This window comes from Saccopteryx bilineata, chromosome 10 (genome assembly GCF_036850765.1).
Source record: "Saccopteryx bilineata isolate mSacBil1 chromosome 10, mSacBil1_pri_phased_curated, whole genome shotgun sequence".
NCBI classification, from domain to species: domain Eukaryota; kingdom Metazoa; phylum Chordata; class Mammalia; order Chiroptera; family Emballonuridae; genus Saccopteryx; species Saccopteryx bilineata.
The window spans coordinates 80,016,304-80,043,139 of NC_089499.1; the positions used below are offsets into that span (position 1 = coordinate 80,016,304).

At 38.8% G+C, this 26,836-nt stretch overlaps 1 protein-coding gene and 1 non-coding gene across 2 annotated transcripts in view; one reads left to right on the forward strand and one right to left on the reverse strand.

The window, feature by feature from the left end:
- The window catches only part of FHIT (fragile histidine triad diadenosine triphosphatase), a 1,915,768-nt gene that overhangs the window by 1,518,114 nt on the left and 370,818 nt on the right, over window positions 1-26,836 (forward strand). The window contains exon 5 of the mRNA XM_066245666.1: window positions 26,386-26,531. Coding sequence (XP_066101763.1) covers window positions 26,386-26,531 — 146 coding nt within the window. The remainder of the gene's footprint in view (window positions 1-26,385; window positions 26,532-26,836) is intronic.
- On the reverse strand, window positions 4,560-4,631 carry TRNAA-GGC (transfer RNA alanine (anticodon GGC)). The gene has a single exon. It is a non-coding gene; the product is annotated as a tRNA-Ala (tRNA).

Genomic DNA, 26,836 nt, shown 5'->3' on the forward strand with positions numbered 1-26,836 from the left:
AGGAGAAATCTTCTTCTGAAATCTCTATGTTATGATGCCCAAGATTCCCTGTGAACCTTCTCTGGAATATTTGTCCTATGCAATGTTCTACAAAGAATGATAAATAATAATAATACCTTTATTTTTAAGCAAATGTAAGAAATGCTGCATAGTATCTCTTCTTTTTGGAAACTCAGAATGAGTATTAGCACATTAGGTACACTTATGAGTAGTGCTGTAAACAAACCTAATTTAATTTTTTTCAGTATTTCTTAATATTTTTTTTACCACAATATTTAATTTTTTTCTGAATAGTGTCTAATAACATACCGTGAGCCCAGTGTTCTGGTGCATCACTGCAGTAGGTATAGAGACTTTTATGAGCCTGGGAGGCACTGGAACAACACGGACGATTTTACCACCTAGCCCAGTGGTCAGCAAACTCATTAGTCAACAGAGCCAAATATTAACAGTTCAATGATTGAAATTTCTTTTTTTTAAATTAATTTTAATGCAGTGACATTGATAAATCAGGCTACATATGTTCAGAGAAAACATCTCTAGGTTATTTTGACATTTGATTATGCTGCATTCCCATCACCCAAAGTCCGATTGTCTTCCGTCACCTTCTAACTGGTTTCTTTGTGCTCCTCCCCTCCCCCAACACTCTCCCACTCCTCCCTCCCACCCCGTAACCCCCACACTCTTGTCCATATCTCTGAGTCTCATTTTTATGTCCCACCTATGTATGGAATCATATAGTTCTTAGTTTTTTCTGATTTACTTCTTTCGCTCAGTATAATGTTATCAAGGTCCATCCATGTTTTTGTAAATGATCCAATGTCATCATTTCTTATGGGTGAGTAGTATTCCATAGCATATATGTACCACTGCTTTTTTATCCACTTGTCCACTGATGGACACTTGAGCTGTTTCCAGATCTTCGCTATTGTAAACAATGCTGCCATAAACATGGGGGTGCATTTCTTCTTTTTAAATAGTGCTATGGTGTTATTGGGGTATATTTCTAAAAGTGGTATAGCTGGGTCAAAAGGCAGTTCGATTTTTAATTTTTAGAGAAATCTCCATACTGTTTTCCACAGTGGCTGCACCAGTCTGCATTCCCATCAGCAGTGCAGGAGGGTTCCCTTTTCTCCACATCCTCGCCAGCACTTACTCAGTGTTGTTTTGTTGAGTACCATTCTGACTGGTGTGAGATGATATCTCATTCTGATTTTAATTTGCATTTTACTAATGAATAGTGATGTTAAACATTTTTTATATGCCTATTGGCCATCTGTATGTCTGTATGTCCTCTTTGAAGAAGTGTCTATTCATTTCACTCGCCCATTTTTTGATTGGATTGTTTGTCTTCCTGGTGTTGAGTTTCACAAGTTCTTTATAAATTTTGGTTATTAACCCCTTATCATATGTATTGTCAAATATGTTCTCCCATTGTGTAGTTTATCTTTTTATTCTGTTCTTATTGTCTTTAGCTGTGCAAAAGCTTTTTAGTTTGATATAGTCCCATTTGTTTTTCCTGTCTTTTATTTCACTTGCCCGTGGAGATAAATCGGCAAATATATTGCTGCAAGAGATGTCTGAGAGCTTAGTGCCTCTGTTTTCTTCTAAGATGCTTATGGTTTCACGACTTACAGTTAATTCTTTTATCCATTTTGAGTTTATTTTTGTGAATGGTATAAGTTGGTGGTATAGTTTCATTTTTTTTCATATACCTGTCCAGTTTTCCCAGCACCATTTATTAAAGTCTGTCTTTACTCCATTGTATGCTCTTACCTCCATTGTCAAATATCAATTGATCATAAAGGCATGGGATTATTTCTGGGTTCTCTGTTCTGTTCCATTGATCTATATGCCTGTTCTTATGCCAGTACCAGGCTGTTTTGACTACAATGGCCTTGTAGTATAACTTGATATCCGGAAGTGTGATACCTCCCACTTTATTCTTTCTTTGGAAGATTGCTGAGGCTATTTGTGTTCTCTTTTGGTTCCATATAAATTTTTGGAATATGTGTTCTATATCTTTGAAGTAAGTCATTGGTATTTTAATCAATATTACATTGAATTTATAAATTGCTTTGGGTAATATAGACATTTTAATGATGTTTATTCTTCCTAACCATGAGCATGGTATATGCTTCCACTTGTTTGTATCTTCCTTGATTTCTTTTATCAATGTTTTATAATTTTCTGAGTACAAGTCTTTAATCTCCCTGGTTAAATTTATTCCTAGGTACTTTATTTTTTTGGTTGCAATGGTGAAGGGGATTGCTTCCTTAATTTCTCTTTCTGACAGTTCATTGTTTGTGTATAAAAATGCCTCTGATTTCTGAGTATTAATTTTATATCCTGCCACTTTGCTGAATTTATTTATCAGGTCCCATAGTTTTTTGACTGAGACTTTAGGGTTTTCTACTTACAATATCATATCATCTGCATAATAATGATAGTTTTACTTCTTCTTTTCCAACTTGAGTACCTTTTATTTCTTTTTCTTGTCTGATTGCTGTGGCTAGGACTTCCAGGACTATGTTGCATAAGAGTGGTGAAAGGGGGCACCTCTGCCTTGTTCCTGATCTTAAAGGGAACTGCATTCCCATCAGCAGTGCAGGAGGCTTTTAATTTTTGCCCATTGAGTATGATGTTGGCTGTCAGTTTGTCATAGATGGGCTTTATCATGTTGAGGTATGTTCCCTGTATTCCCACTTTGCTGAGAGTTTTGATCATGAATGGGTGCTGGACTTTATCAAATGCTTTTTCTGCATCTATTGAAATTATCATGTGGTTTTTCTCCTTTCTTTTGTTTATGTGATGAATCACATTGATTGATTTGCAAATATTGTACCAGCCTTGCCTCCCCCGAATAAATCCCACTTGATCATGGTATATGATTTTTTTCATATATTGCTGGATCTGGTTTGCTAATATTTTGTTGAGGATTTTAGCATCTAAATTCATCAGGGATATTGTCCTATAATTTCTTTTCTTTGTGTTGTTTTTGCCTGGTTTTGGAATCAGAAATATACTCGCCTCATAAAAGGAGCTTGAAAGCCTTCCTCTTGAATTTTTTGAAATAGCTTGAGAAGGATATGAGTTAGTTCTTTTTTGAATATTTGGTAGAATTCACTTGTGAAGCCATCAGTCCCAGCACTTTTCTTTGTTGGGAGTTTTTTGATAACTGTTTTGATCTCTTGTCGTAATTGGTCTGTTTAGGTTTTCTGATTCTTCCCAATTAACTTTTGTAAGATTATATGTTTCAAGGAATTTGTCCATTTCATCTAGGTTGTCTAGTTATTTGGCATACATTTCTTCATAGTATTTTCTTACAATATTTTGTATTTCTGTTGTGTCAGTTGTTATTTCTCCACTCTCATTTCTAATTTTATTTATTTGAGTCCTCTCTCTTTTTTTCTTGGTGAGTCTGGTTAAAGGTTCATCGATCATGTTTACCTTTTCATAGAAACAGCTTCTGGTTTCATTGATCCTCTGTATTGTTTCTTTAGCCTCTATGTCATTTACTTCTGCTCTGATCTTTATTATTTCCTTCCTTCTACTACCTCTGGGCTTTACTTGCTGTTCTTTTTCTAGTTCTTTTAGATGCAGGCTCAAGGTGTGTAGTTGAGCTTTTTCTAGCTTCTTAAGGTATGCCTGCAGTGGTATGAACTACCCTCTCAGGACTGCTTTTGCTGTGTCCCATAAATTTTGAGTTGATGCATGCTCATTATCGTTCGTTTCTAGGAATTTTTTTTATTTTTTCTTTAATCTCATTGTTAACCCATTCATTATTTAATAACATGCTATTTAGTTTCCAAGTGTTTGAGTATTTTTCAGTTTTTCTGTTGTTGTTGATTTCTAGTTTCCTGACACTGTGATTAGTTAAAGTGCTCAATATAATTTTAGTTTTCTTAAATTTGTTGAGACTGCTTTTGTGCCCTAACATGTGGTCTATTCTAGAGAATGTACCATGAGCACTTGAAAAGAATGTATATTCTGCTGCTTTAGGTTGAAAGGTTCTGAAGATATCTATTAAATCGAGTTGATCTAGTATGCCCTTTAAGTCTGTTCTTTGTAAATTTTCTGTTTTGAAAGTCTATCTATTGATGTTAGTGGGGTATTGAAATCCCCTACTATTATAATATTGCTGTTGATCTTGCCCTTTAAATCCATCTAAGACTGCTTTATATATTTAGGTGCTCCTATGTTAGGTGCGTAGATATTTATAATGGTTATATCTTCCTGTTGGATTGCTCCTTTATCATTATTTTTTTTTTTTTTGTATTTTTCTGAAGCTGGAAACGGGGAGGCAGTCAGACAGACTCCCGCATGTGCCCGACCATGATCCACCCAGCACGCCCACCAGGGGCGATGCTCTGCCCATCCAGGGCATTGCTCTGTCACAACCAGAGGCACTCTAGTGCCTGTGGCAGAGGCCAAGGAGCCATCCCCAGAGCCCAGGCCATCTTTTGCTCCAATGGAGCCTCGGCTGCAGGAGTGGAAGAGAGAGACAGAGAGGAAGGAGAGGCGGTGGGGTGGAGAAGCTGATGGGCACCTCTCCTGTGTGCCCTGGCCGGGAATCGAACCCGGGACTTCTGCATGCCAGGCCGATGCTCTACCACTGAGCCAACCAGGGCCTCCCTTTATCATTATGTAGTGACCTTCTTTATCTCTTACTATAGTCTTTGTTTTAAAGTCCATTTTGTCTGATATAAGTATTGCTACCCCAGCTTTTTTTTCATTTCCATTTGCGTGAAATATTTTTCTTCATCCTTTTACCTTCAGTCTACATACATTTTTGTTTTAAGTTATGTCTCTTGTAGACAGCATATGTATGGGTCCTTTTTTCTTATCCATGCAGCTACCCTGTATCTTTTGATTGGATCATTTAATCCATTTACATTTAAGGTTATTATTGATATGTAGCTTTTATTGCCATTTTATTTTTTAAAACTGTATTCCTCATTTGCTATATTATTTTTCTCCTTTGATCTGTTTACAACAGGCCCCTTAGCATTTCTTACAGCCTTGGTTTGATTGTAGTGAATTCCTTGAGTTTTTTTTTTTTTTTTTTTGTCTGGAAAGCTTTTTATTTCTCCTTTAATTTTAAACAATAACTTTGCTGGATAAAGTAGTCTTGATTGTAGGCTCTTGTTCTGCATTTCTTTGAATATTTCTTGCCATTCCCTTCTGGCCTCAAGTGTTTCTGTTGAGAAGTCGGAAGTCATCCCTATGGGGGCTCCTTTGTAGGTGATAGTCTTTTTTTCTCTAACAGCTTTTAATATTTTCTCTTTATCACTTATCTTTGGTATTTTAATTATGATGTGTCTTGGTGTTAATTTCTTGGGTTTCTCTTTATTGGAGTTCTCTGAGCTTCTTGAACATGTGAGATGTTTTCCTGACTTAATTGAGGGAAGTTTTCAGCTATGATATGTTTGAACAAAGTCTCTATCTCTTGTTCTTTTTCTTCTTCTTCAGGAGCCGCTATGATGCATATGTTATTTCTCTTCATGTTGTCACAGAGCTTTCTAAGAGTTTCCTCAGACTTTTTGAGTCTCTTTTATTTTCTGCTCTGCTTCCACGCCTTCATTTATCTTGTTTTCAACTCGCTGATTTGATTCTCTGCTTCATCCATCCTGCTTTTAATTCCTTCCATTGTGTTCTTCATTTCTGATATTGTATTTGTCATTTCTGACTGATTGTTTTTTATTATTTTAATGTCCTTTATTATATTTGCTATCTCTTTATTTAAGTGTTCATAATGACCATCTATTGTTGTTCTAAATCTTTGAGCATCCTAACAATCGTTATTTTAAACTCTGCATCTGGTAATTTGGTTACATCTGACTTATTCAGGCCCTTTTCTGGGGATTTCTCTTGATTAATTTGTGTTGCATTTCTCTGCCTTCTCATTATGTCTGTGTAAAAAAAGGTTTTGGCCACTGAAGTCCACTGGGTGTGGCCTCTGTGTTCCCTAGGTGTGGTCTATCTGCAGGCCCATCACCCCCTCTGCTGTTGCTGCCTAGGGCATTCGGGTATGGGCATTGCTGGTGCCTGCCCACTGGGGCTGTTGCTGTGGTTTCTGCCTCTCCTTCACAAGTGTGGCTGTGATCACGTGCTTGGGTGTACAAGCCTCAGTGGCCTTGGCCTTCGCCCGCCCCTGCGGGTGGCATTATGCTCAGCCCTGAGGGCAGGGGTGAGTACCTTTACTCAGCTGTGGGTCTCCACCTGATTCCGGGCTTTTGCCCTGCCCTTGCAGGAGTAGCCTGCTTGTGGGAAGGCTGCAAGCCTTGGCCCCACAGGCCGGGTGGGACTGTGTGCCCATGCTCAGTAGCAGGACTCTGCCTGTCCTGGGCTTTTGGCTCCACCCCTGTGGGAGGAGCCGGCTCCCAAGTCAGGCCACAAGCCCAGATTCTGCAGGCGGGGCAGGGCTGTGCTCCTGTGCCCTTGCTTAAGGATGGGTCTCCAACCCTTCCAGGGCTCCTTCCCTTCCCCCACAGGCTGGATTGCAGGCAGCCCACAGCTGGGCTTGAACACTTTTGCAGTCCCTTCCTCCCCAGCCCGGAAATACTGAGCTCACACCTGGGCCTCAGTGTGGCCAGCCGGCTTTTGCCCTTGCCGACAGAACTGCACTTTCGTGTTCTGCCATCACCCACCCTCAGGCGAGCCTTCAGCCGTGTGGTTGGGGGTGCTGCAGCTCAGACCCTAGGACTCACTGCTGTAGTCCCGAAAGCTCCCTCCTTCTAAGTGACTCTGCTCTGAGTGCCACGGGAGAGCTTGTTTGGCTGGTGTCCTGCTTCCCTTTGCTGGTATTTCTATTTCCAGGGGAAATATTCACTTCAGATTTGGGGAGGGACTCATCCCAGAGGTTAGGGTGGCTGTCTCTCAAAATGTTTCTCCCTGTGTCTCCTAGATTACATTCTCTTCCTGCTACTCTGGTCCTCTCCTCTCTCCCTGTCCCCTGGAGCCCCGGGTGAGTGGTTGTGAGAGAGGTTTTCTGCGCGGTCCCTTTAAGAAGAATCCTGGGTCTAAGAAATCAGTTTCTTTCTCACAAACAGTATCCTGAGTTGTTTCCAGCTAAATACTGTCCTTACGCCTTTTCTGGGCTCTGGGACTGCAGGCTGGGGCTTTGTTCCTGGGTCTCAGGACCCTCCCCTCTCTGCTAAACTCACTTCCTGCCACGCGAGTCTCTCCCGGCTGCAGTTTGCTCCGGGAGCTGGGCAGCCCTCTCCGCATTTCTGCTTTTCCTACCAGTCTCGGTGTGGCTTCATCAGTGTTCCTTGGTTGAAGAGTCCTCTTAGTTTAGTCCAAAGTTGGTTTTTCCAGATGATGGTTCTTAAAATTAGTTTGTAATCCACTTTGGTTCTGGGAGATGGAAGTTGGTATGTCTGCCTACTCCATCGCCATTTTGTCTCTGAAATTTCTTTTGAGAGCCACATTTTTTAAACTTAAACTATATAGGTAGGTACATTACTTTTCGAGGTAGCCCGCGCACATGGTATTTTGTGGAAGAGCCACACTCAATGGGCCAAAGAGCTGCATGTGGCTCACAATCTGTATGTTGCTGACCACTGACCTAGCCCAAGCCACAATTTTCACTTTGTAACTCTGGGACTTTGCTTATGTAGTTTAAAATTTATTATCTCAATTTCTGAATGTGGAAAAATGGGGTGAAATTATCTACCAAAGGTCATATCGGACAGCAAACAAATGTTATATATTCTTTCCTTCCCCTTCTGATAGTATGTATTATTTCCACTTATTTTTTTATATAAGCATACCTTTTGCAAATTCTGATTCTTTTAGGATAATCAACCCAGGACTCATTTGCCTTGAAAAATTCACAGAATAATGTGTGAAATTTAAATAAAAGAATCAGCTTCCAGGCTGCAGGCTCCTTTCCTTCTACTTTTATGCAAACTGCCAGCTTACTTCTTGCTGTGAATGTGGTTCTCTCCTCTGAGCAGCCAGCGCATTCCTGCATTGCCAGAGTTTGGGGGATTGCTCAGGACACATCTGCCTGGAGAGAGTTCCTGGCTTCTCTGCCCCTAGATAGCGCAGTGCCCACTGTGTCTTTGGCCCAAAGCTTTCTCCAGGACAAAACTTGAGTATTTATGCCATGCGATGCTTGCTTTGAGATCCAGGTACTAGCAGAGCACTATTATTACCTTAGTTACACTGTCTTGGGGTTGATAACAATCTGAAAATCAAATTTGCTTAAAATCGTATTCATGCCATTTATGCTTATGGTTGATGCATGTCTCATGGCCTTTGCTGAATTACTGAAATGGGTATGTTACTATCCATTGAGGAAAGGCGTGGCCCAAAATGGCAAGATGCTTCTTCAGAAATGTATTTCCTAATTTTGAGAGTAATATATCTACCTTTCTGATAAGAAACTTTACAGAGAGGTACCTACACTGTGAATAGTAGAGATGCCACCTACTTTGACACAAAGATCTGCAATTGTGCTATCGGCATCATATAAATGCAATTTTCACTTTAAAAATACCTTATGATCCATCTTGGTGTTTTTGAATTGACATGATGAATTATATTAAGCATTTTCAAGGTCTAGGATTATTTGTTAGAGCAAATAATTCATTACAAGGGTCCGCGGAAGTCTGTAGTGCAAACAGGGAGGTTCCTTGCTTTTCCTTGAACTGTATACTGGTCTGCAGTAGAGACCAATATAGACCTTCCTTACTATTATTTTAGAATAATGACCAATTCTTTGTCATATTATTTGGTACAGACTTACTGTGTATTCATATATACACATGCTGATCAGCCTCATCAGAATCAATGATATTTTAATGGTTTTTATTTAGTTTAGTGATTTTTATATTCTGAATCCCTAGAATAGATCAGATATAGAAAAATAAATGGGAGCAAGACTGAGAATAATATTCTGCTGTCTTCCTGAATTAATCATCTAAATTAGTCCATTTCCATTTCCCTGTCACAACTCTGTACTTAAATAGTTTGTACTTGTCATAAAAATGCTCAGAAATTTATTTTTTAATCATCAATTATTATCCTTGATGAGCAAATTTTGAACTTATCAAATTATTTTGAATGAAAATGTAGCAGCATAATGAACATTTGATGCCGTTTGCAGATTCCCACTTTTACAGAACCTCACTTTGTTCTTGACTCGACCAGGCTTTTGTGATTGTTTTTGTGGTTCATGAGGCAGTATGGGAAGCCACAGCAATGACACGTCTGTCTCATGTTCCATGCCCAGTCTGATTGGTGGTGACTGCTCAGAGCTCAGGATTGACAGGGATTTTGAGTCTCTGTGCTTCCAAGGTGAATTATGTAGCCAGTTGTTGCTGTCTGCCATAGATTTAGCATTGGAATATGTTGTTGAGTTGCAACATTTTGCAATCTCACAGGTAATAGAAAGAACTTTGGTTTGTGAAACCAGACAGCTGAGTTTCCATTCCAATTATGTCCCTGTGTGACTTTGAACACATCAGTTAACTTTCCTATCCCATTTCTTTTCCAACAAGGAAGGTATTGGAGTGGGTAATGGTTCAGATGCATCCCAGCTCTAAAATTCTAGGCTGAGGGCATTCACTAGGATATCCAAGATACCTTGGATGTGTGTTCATTTTTGTAAAATCCCCAGAAGTTTTTTTCAGACTTGCCAACTTTGGGCAATTGTTATAACAATGCCCCTGATGCTACATGATTTCCAGAGCTCAGACCTCTATTTAGTATGGTCTTTCCGTTCTTCCTATCAGGAAATGGAATTGAAAAGCATGAAGAGCAGGGGCCCAGTGCACCTATCTGAACCAACTGAGAGCAGTCGCATGAGTGAGCTCAGGTGAGCCCAGCAGCAAACTGCCCATAGACTTATAATAAGGAAACACATCATTTTATTTTAAGTCCCTGTATTTTCAGGGTAGTTCATTAAGCAGTAATAGTAACTGATATAAAAGTTTGGAAGTCAGTCAGTGGATCTCTTGGGTCTGGAAGGTTTGACAGTAGGTGCTGGCTGTCAGGTGAAGGACTGCAGTTCTTCTCCATGGAACTGTTGTTTTTTAACAGGCCAGTGGGACCTTTCACAGGGTACTTGTCTCAGGATTCCAAAGGACAAAATTCAAAAGATGCAATTTCTGTTAATGTCTGAACTTGAAAAGTGACATAGCAGCACTTTTGTTACATTCCACTGATCAAAGCGAGACACAGGGCCAGCCCCGATTCAAAGGCAGGGGACATATACTCCAATTCTTGATGCAAAGAGGGGCAAAATCACTTTGCAAAGGGTCATGTAAGATGGGAAGGGTTCTTGGAGTCATATTTGTAAATAATCTACGACAACTCTAGGTACTTTGGTATGAAGATTCCACCTGATTTCTTTCTGTAATTGTGTGTATTTTGGGTTAGGTGTGTGTCAGCGTGGGTTCTGCACATGCCTGGCATGCTGTCACACCATTGTAATACAGCAAATGCACACTAAGTGTGTTCATCCTAAAGAACAGAGATAGTTATGTCTGCACTAGTAGTGAAAGTGAGAGGGAGAGGGGAAAAAGGCATTACCAAGTTTCTAGTAGTTTTTGGTGATATAAATGACATCATGGGGAATTCAATGACTCCAATAATTATACTGTCCAGAAGCGAAGGAACTTTTCAGCGTGTCTGACAGAGTAATCCATTGACATTGATTGTAATATCTAATCTTACTCCATAGCCTGGCAGCCCAGGGGAGCCAAAGTTACTTTGAAGCAACCCAAGTTCAAAGATGGAAAAGGGTCAGAATGCAGGCTCACTCCCCACCTAACATCTTCCTGCTGGTCCCCTGGTGCAAGATAATTATCTGGTTTTAGATTTCTCTGTTGGAATGGGAATATACTCACTACTTCTTCTGCCCAGTACTGAGCATGGAACTGAGTGTCTCCTCTGCTTTCTGCATGCAAGGCGAGGTGTTTCTCAGGCCTCGAGCAGTTTTGCAGAGTATCTTTGAATTTTATGAAACCCATAATTCTCTTCCATGAAGAGAAGGACTCTGGGAACTCAGGGCCCACTCTTAGTAAGGGGTCAGCAGAGACTGACCATGAAAGTTATGGAAAGCATGGCATCACAGTGTTATGGTTAACAACATGAGCTTTGGAATCAGACAGGCTTGGGTTGAATTCCAATTTTAGTCTCAAATTTGGTGCGTGCTATCTTGCACAAGTTCCTTATTTTCTAGCTACAAATTTCTCATCTGCAAAATAGGAATTATAAAAGTATCTTATGGGTTGGTTGGAAATATTAAGTAAATGCAATTACTTATAAGTGAAATAGAGATTTGGGCTAAAGGAGAAATGCCTGACAGCCTTCTCTGAAGCTAACCATTAGTTACTAAGTCATTATCAAGGAGTGATTTGGTCCAAATTTGGAGAAATAGTTGCTGATTTTAGAAAACTGAAATGCAAGCCCATATTGAAAAGTTTATCTAATCCTAGGCAGAGTAGATTTTACTTCCTCTGTCCTCCCACAACACTCTGTACTGACTTCTATCAATAGCACTCATCTCCCTGTTTTGTAATGATCTGTTTATACTGCATAACAGTTTGGGACATTAGAGTGTGAACTCTTCAAGGTCAGTTACTCTGTTATATTCATCTTGGCATTCTAAATTATAGTACCAGCCCTGGACCGAGACAAGGCTTTAGTAAAGGAACAGATGGATGAGTGAGTTGCCAACAAACCTATTGTTTTAATTACTCGCCTATTCTTTTCTTTCTTTTTTATTGATTTAAATTTATTGTGTTTACATAGATTCAAGTATCCCACCAAATACATCCCCCCCACCCCTGTATTCCCTTCAACATCCCCCTTTCCCCCTCCCCCAAATCCTCCCACCTTCCCTCCAGGATTTGCTTTTCTGCTCTCTATAATGCTGTGTTATGTGTATATAATTTCACCAATCTCTTTTCCTTCTCTGATCCCATCTTCTCATCCCCTTTCCCTCTGTCTGCTTTCCCTCTGGTCCCTCTGATCCTGCCTGTCTCTATTTAGTTCCTCAGTTCACATTGTTCATTGGATTCCTCAAATGAGTTAGGTCATATGATATTTTTCTTTCTCTGCCTGGCTTATTTCACTTAACATAATAGTTTATAGGTCTATCCATATTATTGCAAAAGGTAATAATTCCTTCTTTTTCATGGCCACATACTATCCCATTGTGTATATGTACCACTGCTTTTTAATCCACTTGTCTACTGATGGATTCTTGGGCTGTTTCCTGATCTTGGCTATTGTGAACAATGCTGCCATAAACATGAGGGTGCATTTCTTCTTTTGAATCAGTGATTTGGTGTTCTTAGGATATATTCCTGAAAGTGGAATGGCTGGTTAAAAGGCAGTTCAATTTTTAATTTTTTGAGGAATCTCCACACTGTTTTCCACAGTGGCTACACCAGTCTGCATTCCCACCAGCAGTGCAGGAGGGTTCCCTTTTCACCACATCCTCGCCAGCACTTATTATATGTTATTTGTTAATGAGAGCCATTCTGACTGGTGTGAGGTGATATCTAATTGTGGTTTTCATTTGCATTTCTCCAATGATTAGTGATGTCAAACATTTTTTCATCTGCCTATTGCCCATCTGTATGTCCTCTTTGGAGAAGTGTCTAATAATTTCTTTTGCCCATTTTTTAATTAAATAGTTTATTTACCTGGTGTTGAGTTTTACAAGTTCCTTATAAATTTTTAATCCCTTATCAAACATATTATAGAATATATTCTCCCATTGTGTGGCTTGACTTTTTATTTTGATCATATTATCTTTAGCTGTGCAAAAGCTTTTTAGTTTGATATAGTCCCATTTGTTCATCCTGTCCTTTATTTCACTTGCCTGTGGAGATAAATCAGCAAATAACTTGCTGCGAGAGATGTCAGAGAGCTTACTGCCTATGTTTTCATCTAAGGTGGATATAGTTTCAAAACTTAGATTTAAGTCTTTTATGCATTTTGAGTTTATTTTTGTGAATGGTGTAAGTGGTGGTCTAGTTTCATTTTTTTGCAGTTGGCTGTGTAATTTTCCCAACACCATTTGTTAAAGAGACTGTCTTTACTCCATTGTATGCTCTTACCTCCTTTGTCAAATATCAATTGTCCATAAAGGTGTAGGTATATTTCTGGATGTTTGTTCTGTTCCACTGATCTATATGTCAGTTTTTATGTCAGTACCAAGCTGTTTTGAGTACAATGGCTTTATAGTATAACTTGATATCAGGAAGTGTGATACCACCCACTTTATTCTTCTTTTTCAAGATTGCTGAAGCTATTTGTGTTCATTGTTGGTTCTGTATAAAAGTTTGGAAAATTTATTCTATATCTTTGAAGTATGTCATTGATATTTTAATTGGTATTGCATTGAATTTATAAATTGCTTTGGGTAATATAAACATTTTAATGATGTTTATTCTTCCTATCCATGAACATGGTATATGCTTCCACTTGTTTGTATCTTCCTTGATTTCTTTTATCAATGTCTTATAATTTTTCGAGACAAGTTTTTAACCTCCTTGATTAAATTTACTCCTTGGTACTTTATTTTTTTGTTGTTGTTGTTGCAATAATGAAGGGAATTGTTATATTAATTTCTCTTTCAGATAGTTCATTGTTGGTGTGTAGAAATGCCTCTGATTTCTGAGTATTAATTTTATATCCTGCCACAGTGCTGAATTCAATTATCAGGTCCAGTAGTATTTTGACTGAGACTTTAGGGTTTTCTATATACAATATCATATCATCTGCAAATAATGATAGTTTTACTTCTTTGTTTCTAATTTGGATGCCTTTTATTTCTTCTTCTTGTCTGATTGCTGTGGCTAGGAGTTCCCGAACTACGTTGAATAAGAATGGTGAAAGGGGGCACCCCTGCTTTGTTCCTGATCTTAAGGGCATTGCTTTTAATTTTTGCCCATTGAGTATGATGTTGGCTGTGGGTCTGTCATAAATCGCCTTTATCATGTTGAGGTACGTTCCCTATATTCCCACTTTGCTGAGAGTTTTGATTATAAATGCGTGCTGGATTTTATCAAGTGCTTTTTCTGCATCTATTGAAATGATCATGCAATTCTTCTCCTTCCTTTTGTTTATGTGATGAATCACATTGATTGATTTGTGAATATTGTACCAGGCTTGCCTCCCAGAATAAATCATACTTGATCATGATGTATGATTTTTTTCATGTTTTGCTGGATCTGGTTTACTAATATTTTGTTGAAAATTTTAGCATCTAAATTCATCAGGGATATTGGCCTATAGTTTTCTTTCTTTATATTGTCTTTGCCTGGTTTTGGAATCAGAATTATGCTTGCCTCATAAAATGAGCTTGGAAGTCTTCCCTTTTCTTGAATTTTTTGAAATAGCTTGAGAAGGATAGGAGTTAGTTCTTCTTTAAATATTTGGTAGAATTTGCCTGTAAAGCCATCTGGCCCAGGGCTTTTGTTTGTTGGGATTTTTTGATAACTGTTTTGATCTCATTTGATGTAATCAGTCTGCTTAGCTTCTCTGATTCTTCCATATCTATTTTTAAAAGATTATATGTTACAAGAAATTTTTCCATTTTACCTAGATTTTCTCAATTTTTTGGTGCACAGATCTTCACAGTATTTTCTTGCAACCTTCATATTTCTTCGGTGTCCGATATTACTTCTCCACTCTCATTTCTAATTTTATTTGAGTCCTCTCTCTTTTTCTCTTGGTGAGTCTGGTTAAAGGTTCATCAATCTTGTTTACCTTTTCAAAGAACCAGCTCTTGGTTTTATTAATCCTCTGTATTGTTTTTCTAGGTTCTATGTCATTTATTTCCACTCTGATCTTTATTATTTCCTTCCTTCTACTTTCTCTGGGCTTTTTCTAGTTCCTTTAGATGCAAGGTTAAATTGTTTATTTGAGCTTTTTTTAGCTTCTTAAGGTATGCCTATAATGCTATGAACTTTTCTCCTAGGACTGCTTTTGCTGTGTCCCATAAATTTTGAGTTGTGTGTTCATTTTCATTTGTTTCAAGGAAAATTTTGATATCTTCTGTGATCTCATTGTTAACCCATTCATTATTTAATAACATGCTATTTAGTTTCCAAGTGTTTGAGTGTTTTTCAGTTTTTCTATTGTAGTTGATTTCTTGTTTCATGCCATTTTGATCTGATAAGATCCTTGATATGATTTCAATCTTCTTAAATTTATTGAAACTCATTTTGTGTCCTAACATGTGGTCTATCCTAGAGAATGTGCCATGAGCACTTGAAAAGAATGTATATTCTGCTGCTTTAGTGTGAAAAGTTCTGAATTAAATTCAGTTGATCTAGTGTGTCCTTTAAGTCTGCTATTTCTTTGTTAATTTTCTTTCTTGAGGATCTATCCTGTGCTGTTAGTGAGGTATTGAAATCCCCTACTATTATAGTATTGCTGTTGATCTCACCCTTTATGTCCATCAAAATCTGCTTTATATATTTAGGTGCTCCTATATTAGGTGCATAGATATTTATAATGGTTATATCTTCCTGTTGGATTGCTTCTTTTATCATTATGTAGTGACTTTCTTTATACCTTACTATAGCCTTTGTTTTAAAGTCTATTTTATCATATATAAGTATTGCTACCCAGCTTTTATTTTTAATTTTCATTTGCATGAAATATTTTTTTTCCATCCCTTTACTTTCGGTTTATGTGTATCTTTTGTTTTGAGGTGAGTTTTTTGTAGACAGCATATGTACAGATCCTGTTTTCTTATCTATGCAGCTATCCTATGTCTTTTGATTGGAGCATTTAATCCATTTACATTTAAGGTCATTATTCATATGTAGCTGTTCATTGTCATTTTATTCTTTAAATCTACATTTCTCTTTTACTAGATTTTTTGCCCTCTTTGTTCTGTTTACAGCAGGCTCCTTAACATTTCTTGTAGCATTGGTTTGGTTGTAATGAAGTCCTTGAGTTTTTTGTTTTGGGTTTTGTTTTTTTTGTCTGGAAAGCTTTTTATTTCTCTTTCAATTTTAAATGATAGCCTTGCTGCATAATGAAGTCTTGGTTTTATGCTCTTGTTCTGCATTACTTTGAATATTTCTTGCTATTCTCTTCTGGCCTCGAGTGTTTCTGTTGAGAAGTTGGATGTCATCCTTATGGGGGCTCTGTTGTAGGTGATTGACTGCTTTTTTCTTGCAGCTTTTAGTATTCTTTCTTTATACCTTAGCTTTGGTATTTTAATTATGATGTGTCTTGGTGTAGGTCTCTTTGAGTTCCTCTTTAATGGGATTCTCTGTGCTTCTTGAACTTGTGTGACTTTTCCTGTATCAATTTAAGGAAGTTTTCAGCTATGATTTCCTAATCAGGTTCTCTATCCTTTGCTCTTTCTCTTCTCCTACAGGTACCCCTATGATGCAGATGTTTTTCTCTTCACGTTGTCATACAACCCTCTTAGAGTTTCCTCAGACTTTTTGAGCCTCTTTTCCTTTAGCTGCTTTGCTTCCATGCTTTCGTTTATCTTGTCTTCTAAATCACGAATTTGATCTTCTGTTTCATTCAGCCTGCTTTTAATTCCTTCTAGTGTGGTCTTCATTTCTGATATTATATTTGTCATTTTTTATTGGTTCTTTTTTATGATTTCAATGTTCTTTTTGATGCTTGTTATCTCTTTATTTATGTGCTCATTATGTCCATCCATTGTTGCTCTAAGATCTTTGAGCATCCTAACAATCCTTATTTTAAACTCTACATCCAGTAGTTTGGTTATTTCTATCTCATTCTTTTCTTTTTCTGGGGATTTCTCTTGTTGATTCATTTGGACTGCATTTCTCTGTCTTCTGATTTTATCTGTTTATAGACTCCTTTTTTGTGTGTGTGTATTTTTCCAAAGCCAGAAACGGGGATGCAGTCAGACAGACTCCCACATGTGCCCGACTGGGATCCACCCAGCACGCCCACCAGGGGGTGATGCTCTGCCCATCCAGGGCATCGCTCTGTTGTGACCAGAGTCACTCTAGCGCCTGAGGCAGAGGCCACAGAGCCATCCTCAGTGCCTGGGCCAACTTTGCTCCAATGGAGCCTTGACTGCGGGAGGGGAAGAGAGAGACAGAGAGGAAGAAGAGGGGGAGGGGTGGAGAAGCAGATGGGCACTTCTCCTGTGTGCCCTGGCCAGGAATCGAACCCAGGACTCCTGCACACCAGGCCGACACTCTACCACTGAGCCAACCGGCCAGGGCCTAGACTCCTTTTTTAAGTGTGTTGTTTGTGTAGCTGGCTGAGTCTAGGGTTGGTATTGTTTGCTTCCAGTTTCCTGTTGTATTGTTTCTAGGTCTTCTTGGGTTGGCATCAGCTGTTGTTTGTAATCCACTGTAGGCTATTTATCTGCTATTACTGTTCTTTTTGCTATTTGTGTTGGCATTTTCTATGTCTTAGCTGGGTCAGGTGTGAGGAGCCTTTCCTTAAGCTACCACTCTAACAAGGTTGTTAGGTCTTGAACTGATGTTCTATGTATCTGGCCAATGGATATGCTGCCCTGGACCTCCCTGGCCAGAGCCTGGCTCAGATCAGTGGGAGTCACCTCCTATGAGTGGCTCTTATCTACCTTTTTAGATCTACAGGTGATCCATATTTTATGGCTGTCTCTGCTAAGCCCAGGTGCCATGGTAAATATCAATGCAGTCCTACGCTAGTTTTTATCTACTCTTGCCTGGGGGTAGTTCCTTTAAAAGTTCAAGTTTCCCTGAGATCTGCTTTCTGCTGCCTCTCATTGCTGGCTACTTGTGGGCTCAGTAGTGTAATTCAGTTATTAGGTATGGTATTGGATGTGGTTTTCCCCTTAGCCTCAGGTGTCATTCTATCAATACTTTTTATATATTTATTTTTTTAATTTTTTTCTTCTTTTTGAGCACTCAGAAGGGTGTGTCCACAGGGGTTCAGCAAGTGTGGCCTCTGTGCTCTCAATGTACAGTCTGTCTGCCAGCCTGCCACTGCTGCTGCCACCTCAGGTGTTAGGGCTCAGGCACTGCTGGTGCCAGCCTGCCTTTGCGGCCACCCCGGCTTCCACCACCCCGGGCCAGCTCGTGTGCTTTCACTCAAACCTCCTCTGCAGTCACATAGGCCTCGGGCCTGCGTACACGTGCTCAGGCCGCAGTGGCTTCCACTCCAAGGACAGGCTTGTGTGCACCCACTCAGACCACTTCTGAGGTCTCCCTGACCTCTGCTGCTGTCAAGGGCAGGCTTGTGCCACAGGCAGGCCTGTGTGTGCCTGCTCAAACAGCCTCCACAGTTGCCTGGGTGTCCACCGTGCCATGGGCAGAATTGCATGTGACCTCGGACCTCCGCAGCAGCTGCTGTGGCTTCTGCCTCTGTGGATGGGCCCACGCGTGCTTGCTTGGATGCCCTGGTTTCCACAGCCATGCCTTGTCCACCCCCTGTGAGCACTCAGCAGCATTGGGGGGTTGGTGTAATTCAGACCTCAGCACTTACTACCTGTGTCCCTAACATGCTGCCTGCCTCTAAGTGCTTCTTTGCTCTGACTGGAGCAGGAAAGTTACAGTGGGCACGGTAATTTCTTCCCTTTGCTGGTGTTGTTGCTCCCAGGAAAAATGTTCACTTTAGATTTGGGGAGTAATTCAGCCCAGGTGTTAGGGTGGCCATCCCTCAAAGTGTCTCCCCCTTTGCCTCTGAGACCACACTCTCCCCTGGCAACTCCAGTCCTCCCAGTGCTCCCCATTCCTGGAGCCCTGGGCAGGTGGCTGTGAGCGAAGCTCTTCATACAGTCCCTTTAAGACAGAGCTTGGGTCCAAGATTTCTGTTTCCTTCCCTCAATCAGTATCTAGGCTCCTTGCTCAGCAAAACACATTCCACACACCCATTCCAGGTTCCAGGGCTCTAGACCAGGACTCCAGTTCTGGGACTGAGGACCTACAACTTGCCAGGCAACCCTCCCTGTTGTGAGAGTCCCTCCAGGCTGCCACTCACTCCTGGGAGTGGGACAGCCCTTTCTGCATCTCCACCTTTCCTACCAGTCTCAGTGTGGCTTCTTTGGTGGTCCTTGGCTATAGAATCCTCATAGTTTAGTCCAAAGTTGGTCCTTCAAGATGATTGTTCTCAAAATTAAGTGTAATCACTTTGGTTCTGGGATGTGGGAGTTGGAATGTCCACCTACTCCATGACCATCTTGTATCTCCTCCCCTATTTTTAAAGTCTACTTTAAATCTCTTCTGCAATAAGAAGTTTTGTTTTTTTTTATTTTCCTCTACTACAAGAAATCTTTGTCAACCATAATAACTTAATAGTAATTACAGTGGTACCTTGAGATACAAATAGACCAACATACAAATTTCTTAAGATATGAGCTGCGACTTGGTCCATATTTTTGTTCGAGATCTGAGCAAAATTCTGATATACAAGTCATAATTCAGGAAGCTGCCACTAGTTGGCGCATTGGCACATGGGTCCAGTATCAGCAGTTTGATATATGAGTTGACTGACTTACAAGCTCGGTTACAGAACAAATTAAATTCATATTTCAAGGTACGACTGTATTGTCCTTTTTTTAAAAAAAAAGTTATTACTAAATGGATGTGTCTACTTTAGATTGTAAGGAGAGACCAGATTCAATTTGATAATCTCTTTCCCAGGTTTTCATGTGTGATGAGCACTGGATCATCATATATGAAATTCAATTGAGTGGCTTAATTTCCTTAAGGGTTATCTTTGCATATTGGCTATGGCTTAACTTCTTTAAGGGTTATCGTTACATATTGGCTTAAGAAGCCTCCTCAGAGTTGTTAATCTCAAGCAAAGAGGACCCAGGAGAAAGTATGTTTTTATAGCCTATGTATAATATAGGATTTGTCCATTAACAAAGCCTACATCTCCATATTAAATTATACTGCATCTGTGCTATTACCTTACAATAATTGGCATATAAATAGTGACAGTAGAATTACAAGAGCTGTCCTCTGTTCCTCAAAATTAATTTGCATTCCCTGAGTTTGTCTAGGAGGAACACTGGGCACATATCTACCATCTTTAAGTAATATGGTGTTTTCTTCCAAGGCTTCTACACTCATTTTGAGAACATACCTTTATTCTCAGATGAATTAGTAAATAGCACACTGCTTTGATGCTCTCATATATTTGCAGATGATTTCCTGCATTTTTCCAATTAGAGGTGCCAGAAACTCATTTTGCTTGTGTTGGGAAGAAATATGATTTATTTAATGGTGTCAATACCATAACACATTTTCTGGTTGTGATTAGTCTTTAATAGTATCAGAAGCACTGTACAAGATCATGAACATGCTCAGATATTTTTCTTGGTTAAATTTTGTAAAATACCACAGTCTTTATCCAATATGCTATTAAGATAGCATGATAGTCCGCAGTTTAGGAAAAGAAGAATAGGCCGCTGTTACTTCCCATTTCTTTAGTTGCCTCTTTCTAATGCAATTTCTCTATATCAAGGGTTGATACTTTAAGGCCTGTGGGCCAAAACTGGCCAGCCTCTTCTTTTTGTTTATTAGAATATAGCCACAACTATTAGTCTGCTTGGGCATATAGCCCACGAAACCTAAAATATTAACATCTGGTCCTTTTCAGAAACAGTTTGCTTACCTGCTCTAAATTTTTATGAACCCGATTATATTATCAGGTAGCCATAGGATAATCTACCCAATTCAGTTTGTTCATGGTTACCTTGGAATTCTTGCCTTTCTAAGGTGCCCCAGGTTTCTCTGCTTCTCTAGCCAACTCTTTTTAATATGTCCCTCCCATAGTACTGCAGTTCTCTGCCTCAATGCCTGGATCCTGGACTGGAAGACCAGGAGCAACTTCTTACTCTCCTTTGCTGTTCCCAGAGCCTAGAAAGGTGTCTACACCTAACGGTGCTCACTGTTCACTGAATGGACAGTTGAATTACATTTCCTTGTCATAGCATCAAGCAGGATTTTTCTATATGTAGCTCATCTGAGGCTTTGAATATTTTGGAAACCACTTCTTTCTAGTTATAGAAGGATTTTCAAAAAATTATTTACCTTTATAATTATATTTCCTTTAGGCTCATATGAAAATTAGTTTACATTACAAATGGGTCTATATTTCTCTAGCTCTCATCCAACATCAGTTCTAACTATGCTAAATATGAAGAATAAACCTCTTTGAATTCAAAAACAGAAAAAATCTTGTAGACTCTCCCAATCTTGTATAGATAATTGAAAAATAAATGAATTTCATCAGGGTTTTAGTACTCATAGATGGTCTGGTTTATTTATTCTTTCATTCCAGCAATACTTATTAAATGTCTATGGTGTTATAGGTGGTGATGAAATATCAGGAAACAAGACTAATTTTTCACTCTCGTGGAGTTTACATTCTCATCCAGGTAGGGTAAGCAACCAAGAAAACCAGCAGCTGGTGGCAAAGGTCAAGTAAAGATTAAACTAGGGTTATGTGAGGGTGATTAAGCAGACAGCAGTTTAAACCATCTAGCAGTTAAACATTATTTTGAGAAAGTAGCTTTGGAGTTAGAATCTGAATAATAAAAAAGAAGTGACCATATGAAGATCATGGGGAACTGAATTCTAGGAAAAACAAATAACCAGGAAAAGGCTCCAAAGCTGGAAAGGAGTTTACTGTGTTTGTGGAACAGAAAGGAAACAAACATAGCATATGTATTATGTGCTAGAGAGAGGTGGGAAAGAGGAGGTCGGGAGGCCTCAGTCAGGATGTAGCCTATAGTGAGGGTTAGGCATAGTCTCTTTTCTTCTCTGGTTTTACAGGAACTGAAGGAACATGGTTGATCCCAACTTTCTGATGCTCAGTTAATACCTTGAATGGCCCCAGGAGTGTGTTTGATAGTCAACCTGCTACTTGGCCAGGTCAACTACTTACACAGCACCCAGAGCTCCAGAGCTTCACCTTGAGTAAATCTAGATCCATCTACTATACCTCCCTGTAGAGTTGTGTGGAGCTCTTTGTGGCTACTTCCAGGTTGAGATGCTTGTTTAGCCATCCTCTGAGTTCCAACAAAATAAAGAAAATGATCACTCACATGCACACCCACCCAATTAGCCCCCCTGAAAGTTACCTTTATTTATCCTGTTATTTGCATAGAAATGTGTGTGTTTGTGTGTGTGTTACATGCAAGTAAAATGACTTCTTAATAAAGAGTTAGGTTGCAGAGAATATAATGTCAGGACAATGTTGCCTAAATGGGCTGGTGAAAATTAGTCAGCTAAATGAGAAAATGTTTAACTGTTTTCTGGCATGTTGTATTCTACTATTAATATTTAATTAAAATAATCAATGTACATAATGGATAACTCTGTGGTTGGATATACTATACAGGATAAAACATCTGACAAATTCAGACATTTTTATTTGTTCCATAAACATTTTAAACCTTTAGACATTTGGTCAAGTCAATCCTTAGCATCAGAGTTGCAAAATGGATAGATAATATAAGATTTTTGTAATGGCATTGGAAAAAAATAACTTTCAGATGTCATTGATATTACAGAGATTGTCAGATTCAGTCTGCCAGCTTTCACAGTAAGCAATTGTTAAAATAAAATATTGTTTCTTCCCACTTGGCTCCTGTGTGTTGACGGCGCCTACTGCAGCAATTACAGACGTTGTTAGAAGCTTACAAAGTGGTCATCTTCTGTGGTTTGGTGAAGTCAGGACATGAGGGAGGGAGTAAATTAAAGCAGAGAGAACAAAGATGGGGAAAAGTTTCTTTCAACAAAGAGAAGCTAATCAGTGGGAGTGGAGACTGGCAATCTGCTAAAAGGAAATGAAAGGAAATTCTTCATTTCTAAACAGTTCATTGACCCATGATAACAAAGCAGCACTGCTGAAAAAGGATAATTATCTTTTTAAGTATCAGGCACCCTGTGGGTGAAGGTCTCCTTTCTCCTTTCTGAAAAATGAACTCAGATTAAACAAATGGCCCCTTTCCTAGTTTACTGTTGACATGAATTTTCTGATTACACTAGGGAACAAAATTTTTGTTGCATCCACAAAAACACATGTTATTACCTAATTTGAGTGTGCTGATCTCAAATCTGACATTAGTTTTTCTCTGTAAACTACAGTTTTTTTGCAATTCAAGATTTTAGGTTTTCGTCTTATTGTAAAATTTTCAACATTTAGTGTAACATAATAAAGTAGAGTGTCTTCTTGGGCATCATCTTTGTGAAAATATAATAATTTATATAATGCAATAAATACACCAATACACTAAAAGATATGATTGCATCAGAATTTGTCTACAGTTTTGAAGTAGAACATATTAAAACACTTATTTAAACATAAAATTTGCGCAAAACTTATGTAAATTCTATTCAGGCAAAAATTTGCATTTGTAGCTCTCGCATTTGTGTACTTGTTGAGGACAATCTCGTTTGATGCTCCAGCAGTAGTCTGCTCATCAATAAGAGCCCCAAGATTTTCAGGAAACTTATCAAGGTGACTGTTCAGGAAGTGAATCTTAATGCTCATGTTACATCCAATGTCGCGAAAAGTCAACAGCATCCTTTGAACCAGAAATTCATAGTTTTCTGTTTGTTTGGTTGCCAAGGAATTTCTTTGTAACTGCCACTAAAAACTGCCATGCTGCTTTCTCCTCCTTATTCATCTTCCTGACAAATACTTCGTCACATATGAGGGTTCGAATTTGAGGTCCATCAAATAAATACACCTGCTTTTATCTTCTCGAAAGATAAGGCAGGAGAAGCAGAAATAATATGTTGAAAGCATTCACTTTCTCTATTCAAAGCCTAAACAAAATACTTCATTAAGCCAAGTTTGATGTGAAGTGAGGGAAAAATGATCCTGTCTCGATTAACTACAGGTTCATTCACAATATTTTGCATCCCTGCTTCCAGAGCTTCATGTTTTGGTCACTTCTTCTGTGTCCAGTGTTTCTCCCTAGCTCAGCTGTCCCACAAACACAGAAAGCAAGGATACTTTGTGAAATCTCTTTGTTGTCCTAGCAGGAAATTTACCATTTTAAGATCCACACAAATGATCCAGTTATGCTCCTCATACTTCAGAAAGTCGAAGACAATTTTTATGTCATTCTTACTAAGTCATTTAATTCAGGTTGGCTAAACTGCTGAGGGGTTAATGACTGCTTGGCATCAGAAGACCCTTCAGAAGACCCTTCTACAACCATTTCCTCATGCATCTTATCAAATTACACTTGATCACCATGTTCACTTTCTTCATCCTTAGAAAAAATAAAAGCATTGAAAACTGGAACCGGGAGTGTCTCAGAGTGTGGGATAGGTTGTATTGCTGAAGGAATATTAGGATATGCGATCATATGCCGTTTTTTCTTGCTGATGCCTTTTGTATGGATCAGATAGAAATAACAGTCACTGCTGTGGTCCTTAGGTTCATGCCAAACCATGGGAATACCAAAAGGCATTCCTTTGCGTTTTCCTTTTGTCCAATCATGAAGCATTTCCTCACAATAATGACACACAATATGAGGAGCCCAATTCTTGTCTTGATCACCAAGGGGAACTTGAAAATAGGCAATATATGCACGTGTCATAAATTATGAAATATTGTGCCTTCGACATTGAAATGTGTAACAGCCACCTATATAACAGAAGGTGTCAGGACTATTCTTACATTTATGCCTACTTGAAGAAGCCATGATTCAATCTTAAAACAAAATAAGAGGGAGTTTTTATCAGATAATAAATTTTACATTTAAAAACGACTACAATTATGTAAAAGTGATGTTTATAAAATATTAGTTACCTAGTGGTTATGTTCAATCCAAGAGTTATTGCCCTTTAACTCCAATTTAAAAACCAATGCATGCCATTAACTGTAACAAAAATAAATTAAAATTGCATAAAAACTAGAGTATGCACCAAAAAACAGATTTCAGTTTTGGAATCAGTGATGCAGAAATATATAGAAACATTTCTAAAACCTCATGCAACAGAAAATAAAAAATAAAAAACTGTTCCCCAGGTTATGAGCAAAATTAATCAGTTTTCCCTTTTTATGTCCCCCTTCTCTATGGGAATCAGGCCTGTCCAGCTAAGCTCAGTGCATTTTACCTTGGGCCTGGGTCCTTCTAGTGGTATAATGGACTAAAGTACTTGATATTCTGGTGAGATTAGCAACTGTAGAATTATGGTTTTATTATGACCTTTAGCTGCTTAGCTCCAGGTAGAAGCATGTTCTCTTAAAACAAAGAAAAAGCAAAAAAGAAACAGAAAAAACATCAGAGTCCTTTTCTTTCCTGCTGGACCTAGAAACTAAACACAAGTTAATGTATCTTATATATGTATATATGTAATACCCACACATATATGATGAGCTCAAATACAAAAGGAACTGATATGTTATTAATGATGTAACATTGAATATTAATTTCTTATTGATAAATGATCAAATTTATATATCCTTTTTCTCTAGATCTTGTTGTTTGTTCAGACCAATAATGTAAATATGTTGAATTGTCTAACTTAGAGAATGCATTAAGATACTTTTGTTTGCAAAGCAGACAACATTTTCCTAAATCAGTGATTTACCTCCAACTGTCTTCTTGAATTCTTGATGATCAGTTTGAGGAATCCTCGTAATAAATTGTTTAACCACATGCACATCTCTTGGTTATAGATGAAGCTCACTGTATGTTTTCAATATGTCTACACTAGTTTTCAAAAATAAAATAAAATAAATAAAACTACTATTGTATTTTCATTACAGTATCATACAAAGAGATACTGAAATTAAAATTTTAACCATGATGTTGTAGGTAGGGAAACCAACTGGATGTTCCAGTTGCTTTTCCAGCTCAATGCCTTGTGCTGCTTAAGATGCCAGAGGTTTACACTGGGTGTCAGGAAATGATAGTCCAGAAGAGACCTTGCCTCTTGGCATAATTATCTCAGCCAGCACTTGAGTCTTTCTGAACCACTGATGTCCCTTGCTCTTCAGAGTCTTCAGCTCACCACAGCTTCTCCTTCAAAGTATAATTAACCATGTTTGTATGTCTTCTTTAAACCCCTTGGAGGCTGGCAAATATTTGTTTGTTTGTTTTTTAATTTTTTTTTAATTTTTATTTATTTATTCATTTTAGATAGGAGAGGGAGAGATAGAGAGAGAGACAGAGAGAGAGGCGGGGGGGAGGAGCTGGAAGCATCAACTCCCATATGTGCCCTGACCAGGCAAGCCCAGGGTTTCGAACCGGCGACCTCAGCATTTCCAGGTTGACGCTTTATCCACTGTGCCACCACAGGTCAGGCCAAATATTTGTTTCTTGATTTGTTTTAGTCTTTCAGAGTTCAGGTTCTGGGCTAGGGGAATTTAGTACTGTGGGCATAAACTTCTTGGTAAAAAAAATCTACTCAACGCAAGCAAAGTATCCCTTAACAGACCTCACTGCAGATGTCTTGGTGTGTCCCCTTCGGCCCGTGGAGCGCTTCCGAGATCTGCATCCCGATGAAGTGGCTGATTTGTTCCAGGCAACCCAGAGAGTCGGCACAGTGGTGGAGACGCATTTCCAGGGGACTTCTCTTACCTTTGCTATGCAGGTGAGTGTACAGCTACTAAGAGATTAGTTTTTTTCCCTTTCATATTCTAGCCTCAGGCTTTGTCCCTCATTTTATCAGCCATCTCACTGGGAAGGCAGCTTTGGTTATTCTTGTCTTATGTAATAGTAGAAAAAGATGTAACTAATTGAGGACCACTCTACTGAGGTAGACTGGGGAATATCAGCTGAGATAATGGCTGTAGCATCGTTTACAAGAGAGGTGGGAGTAATGTACATTATAACATTCCTCATCTTTTACTAGAACTAGGTTCTGGACAAGTCTTTTTTTTTTTTTTTTAGATTTTA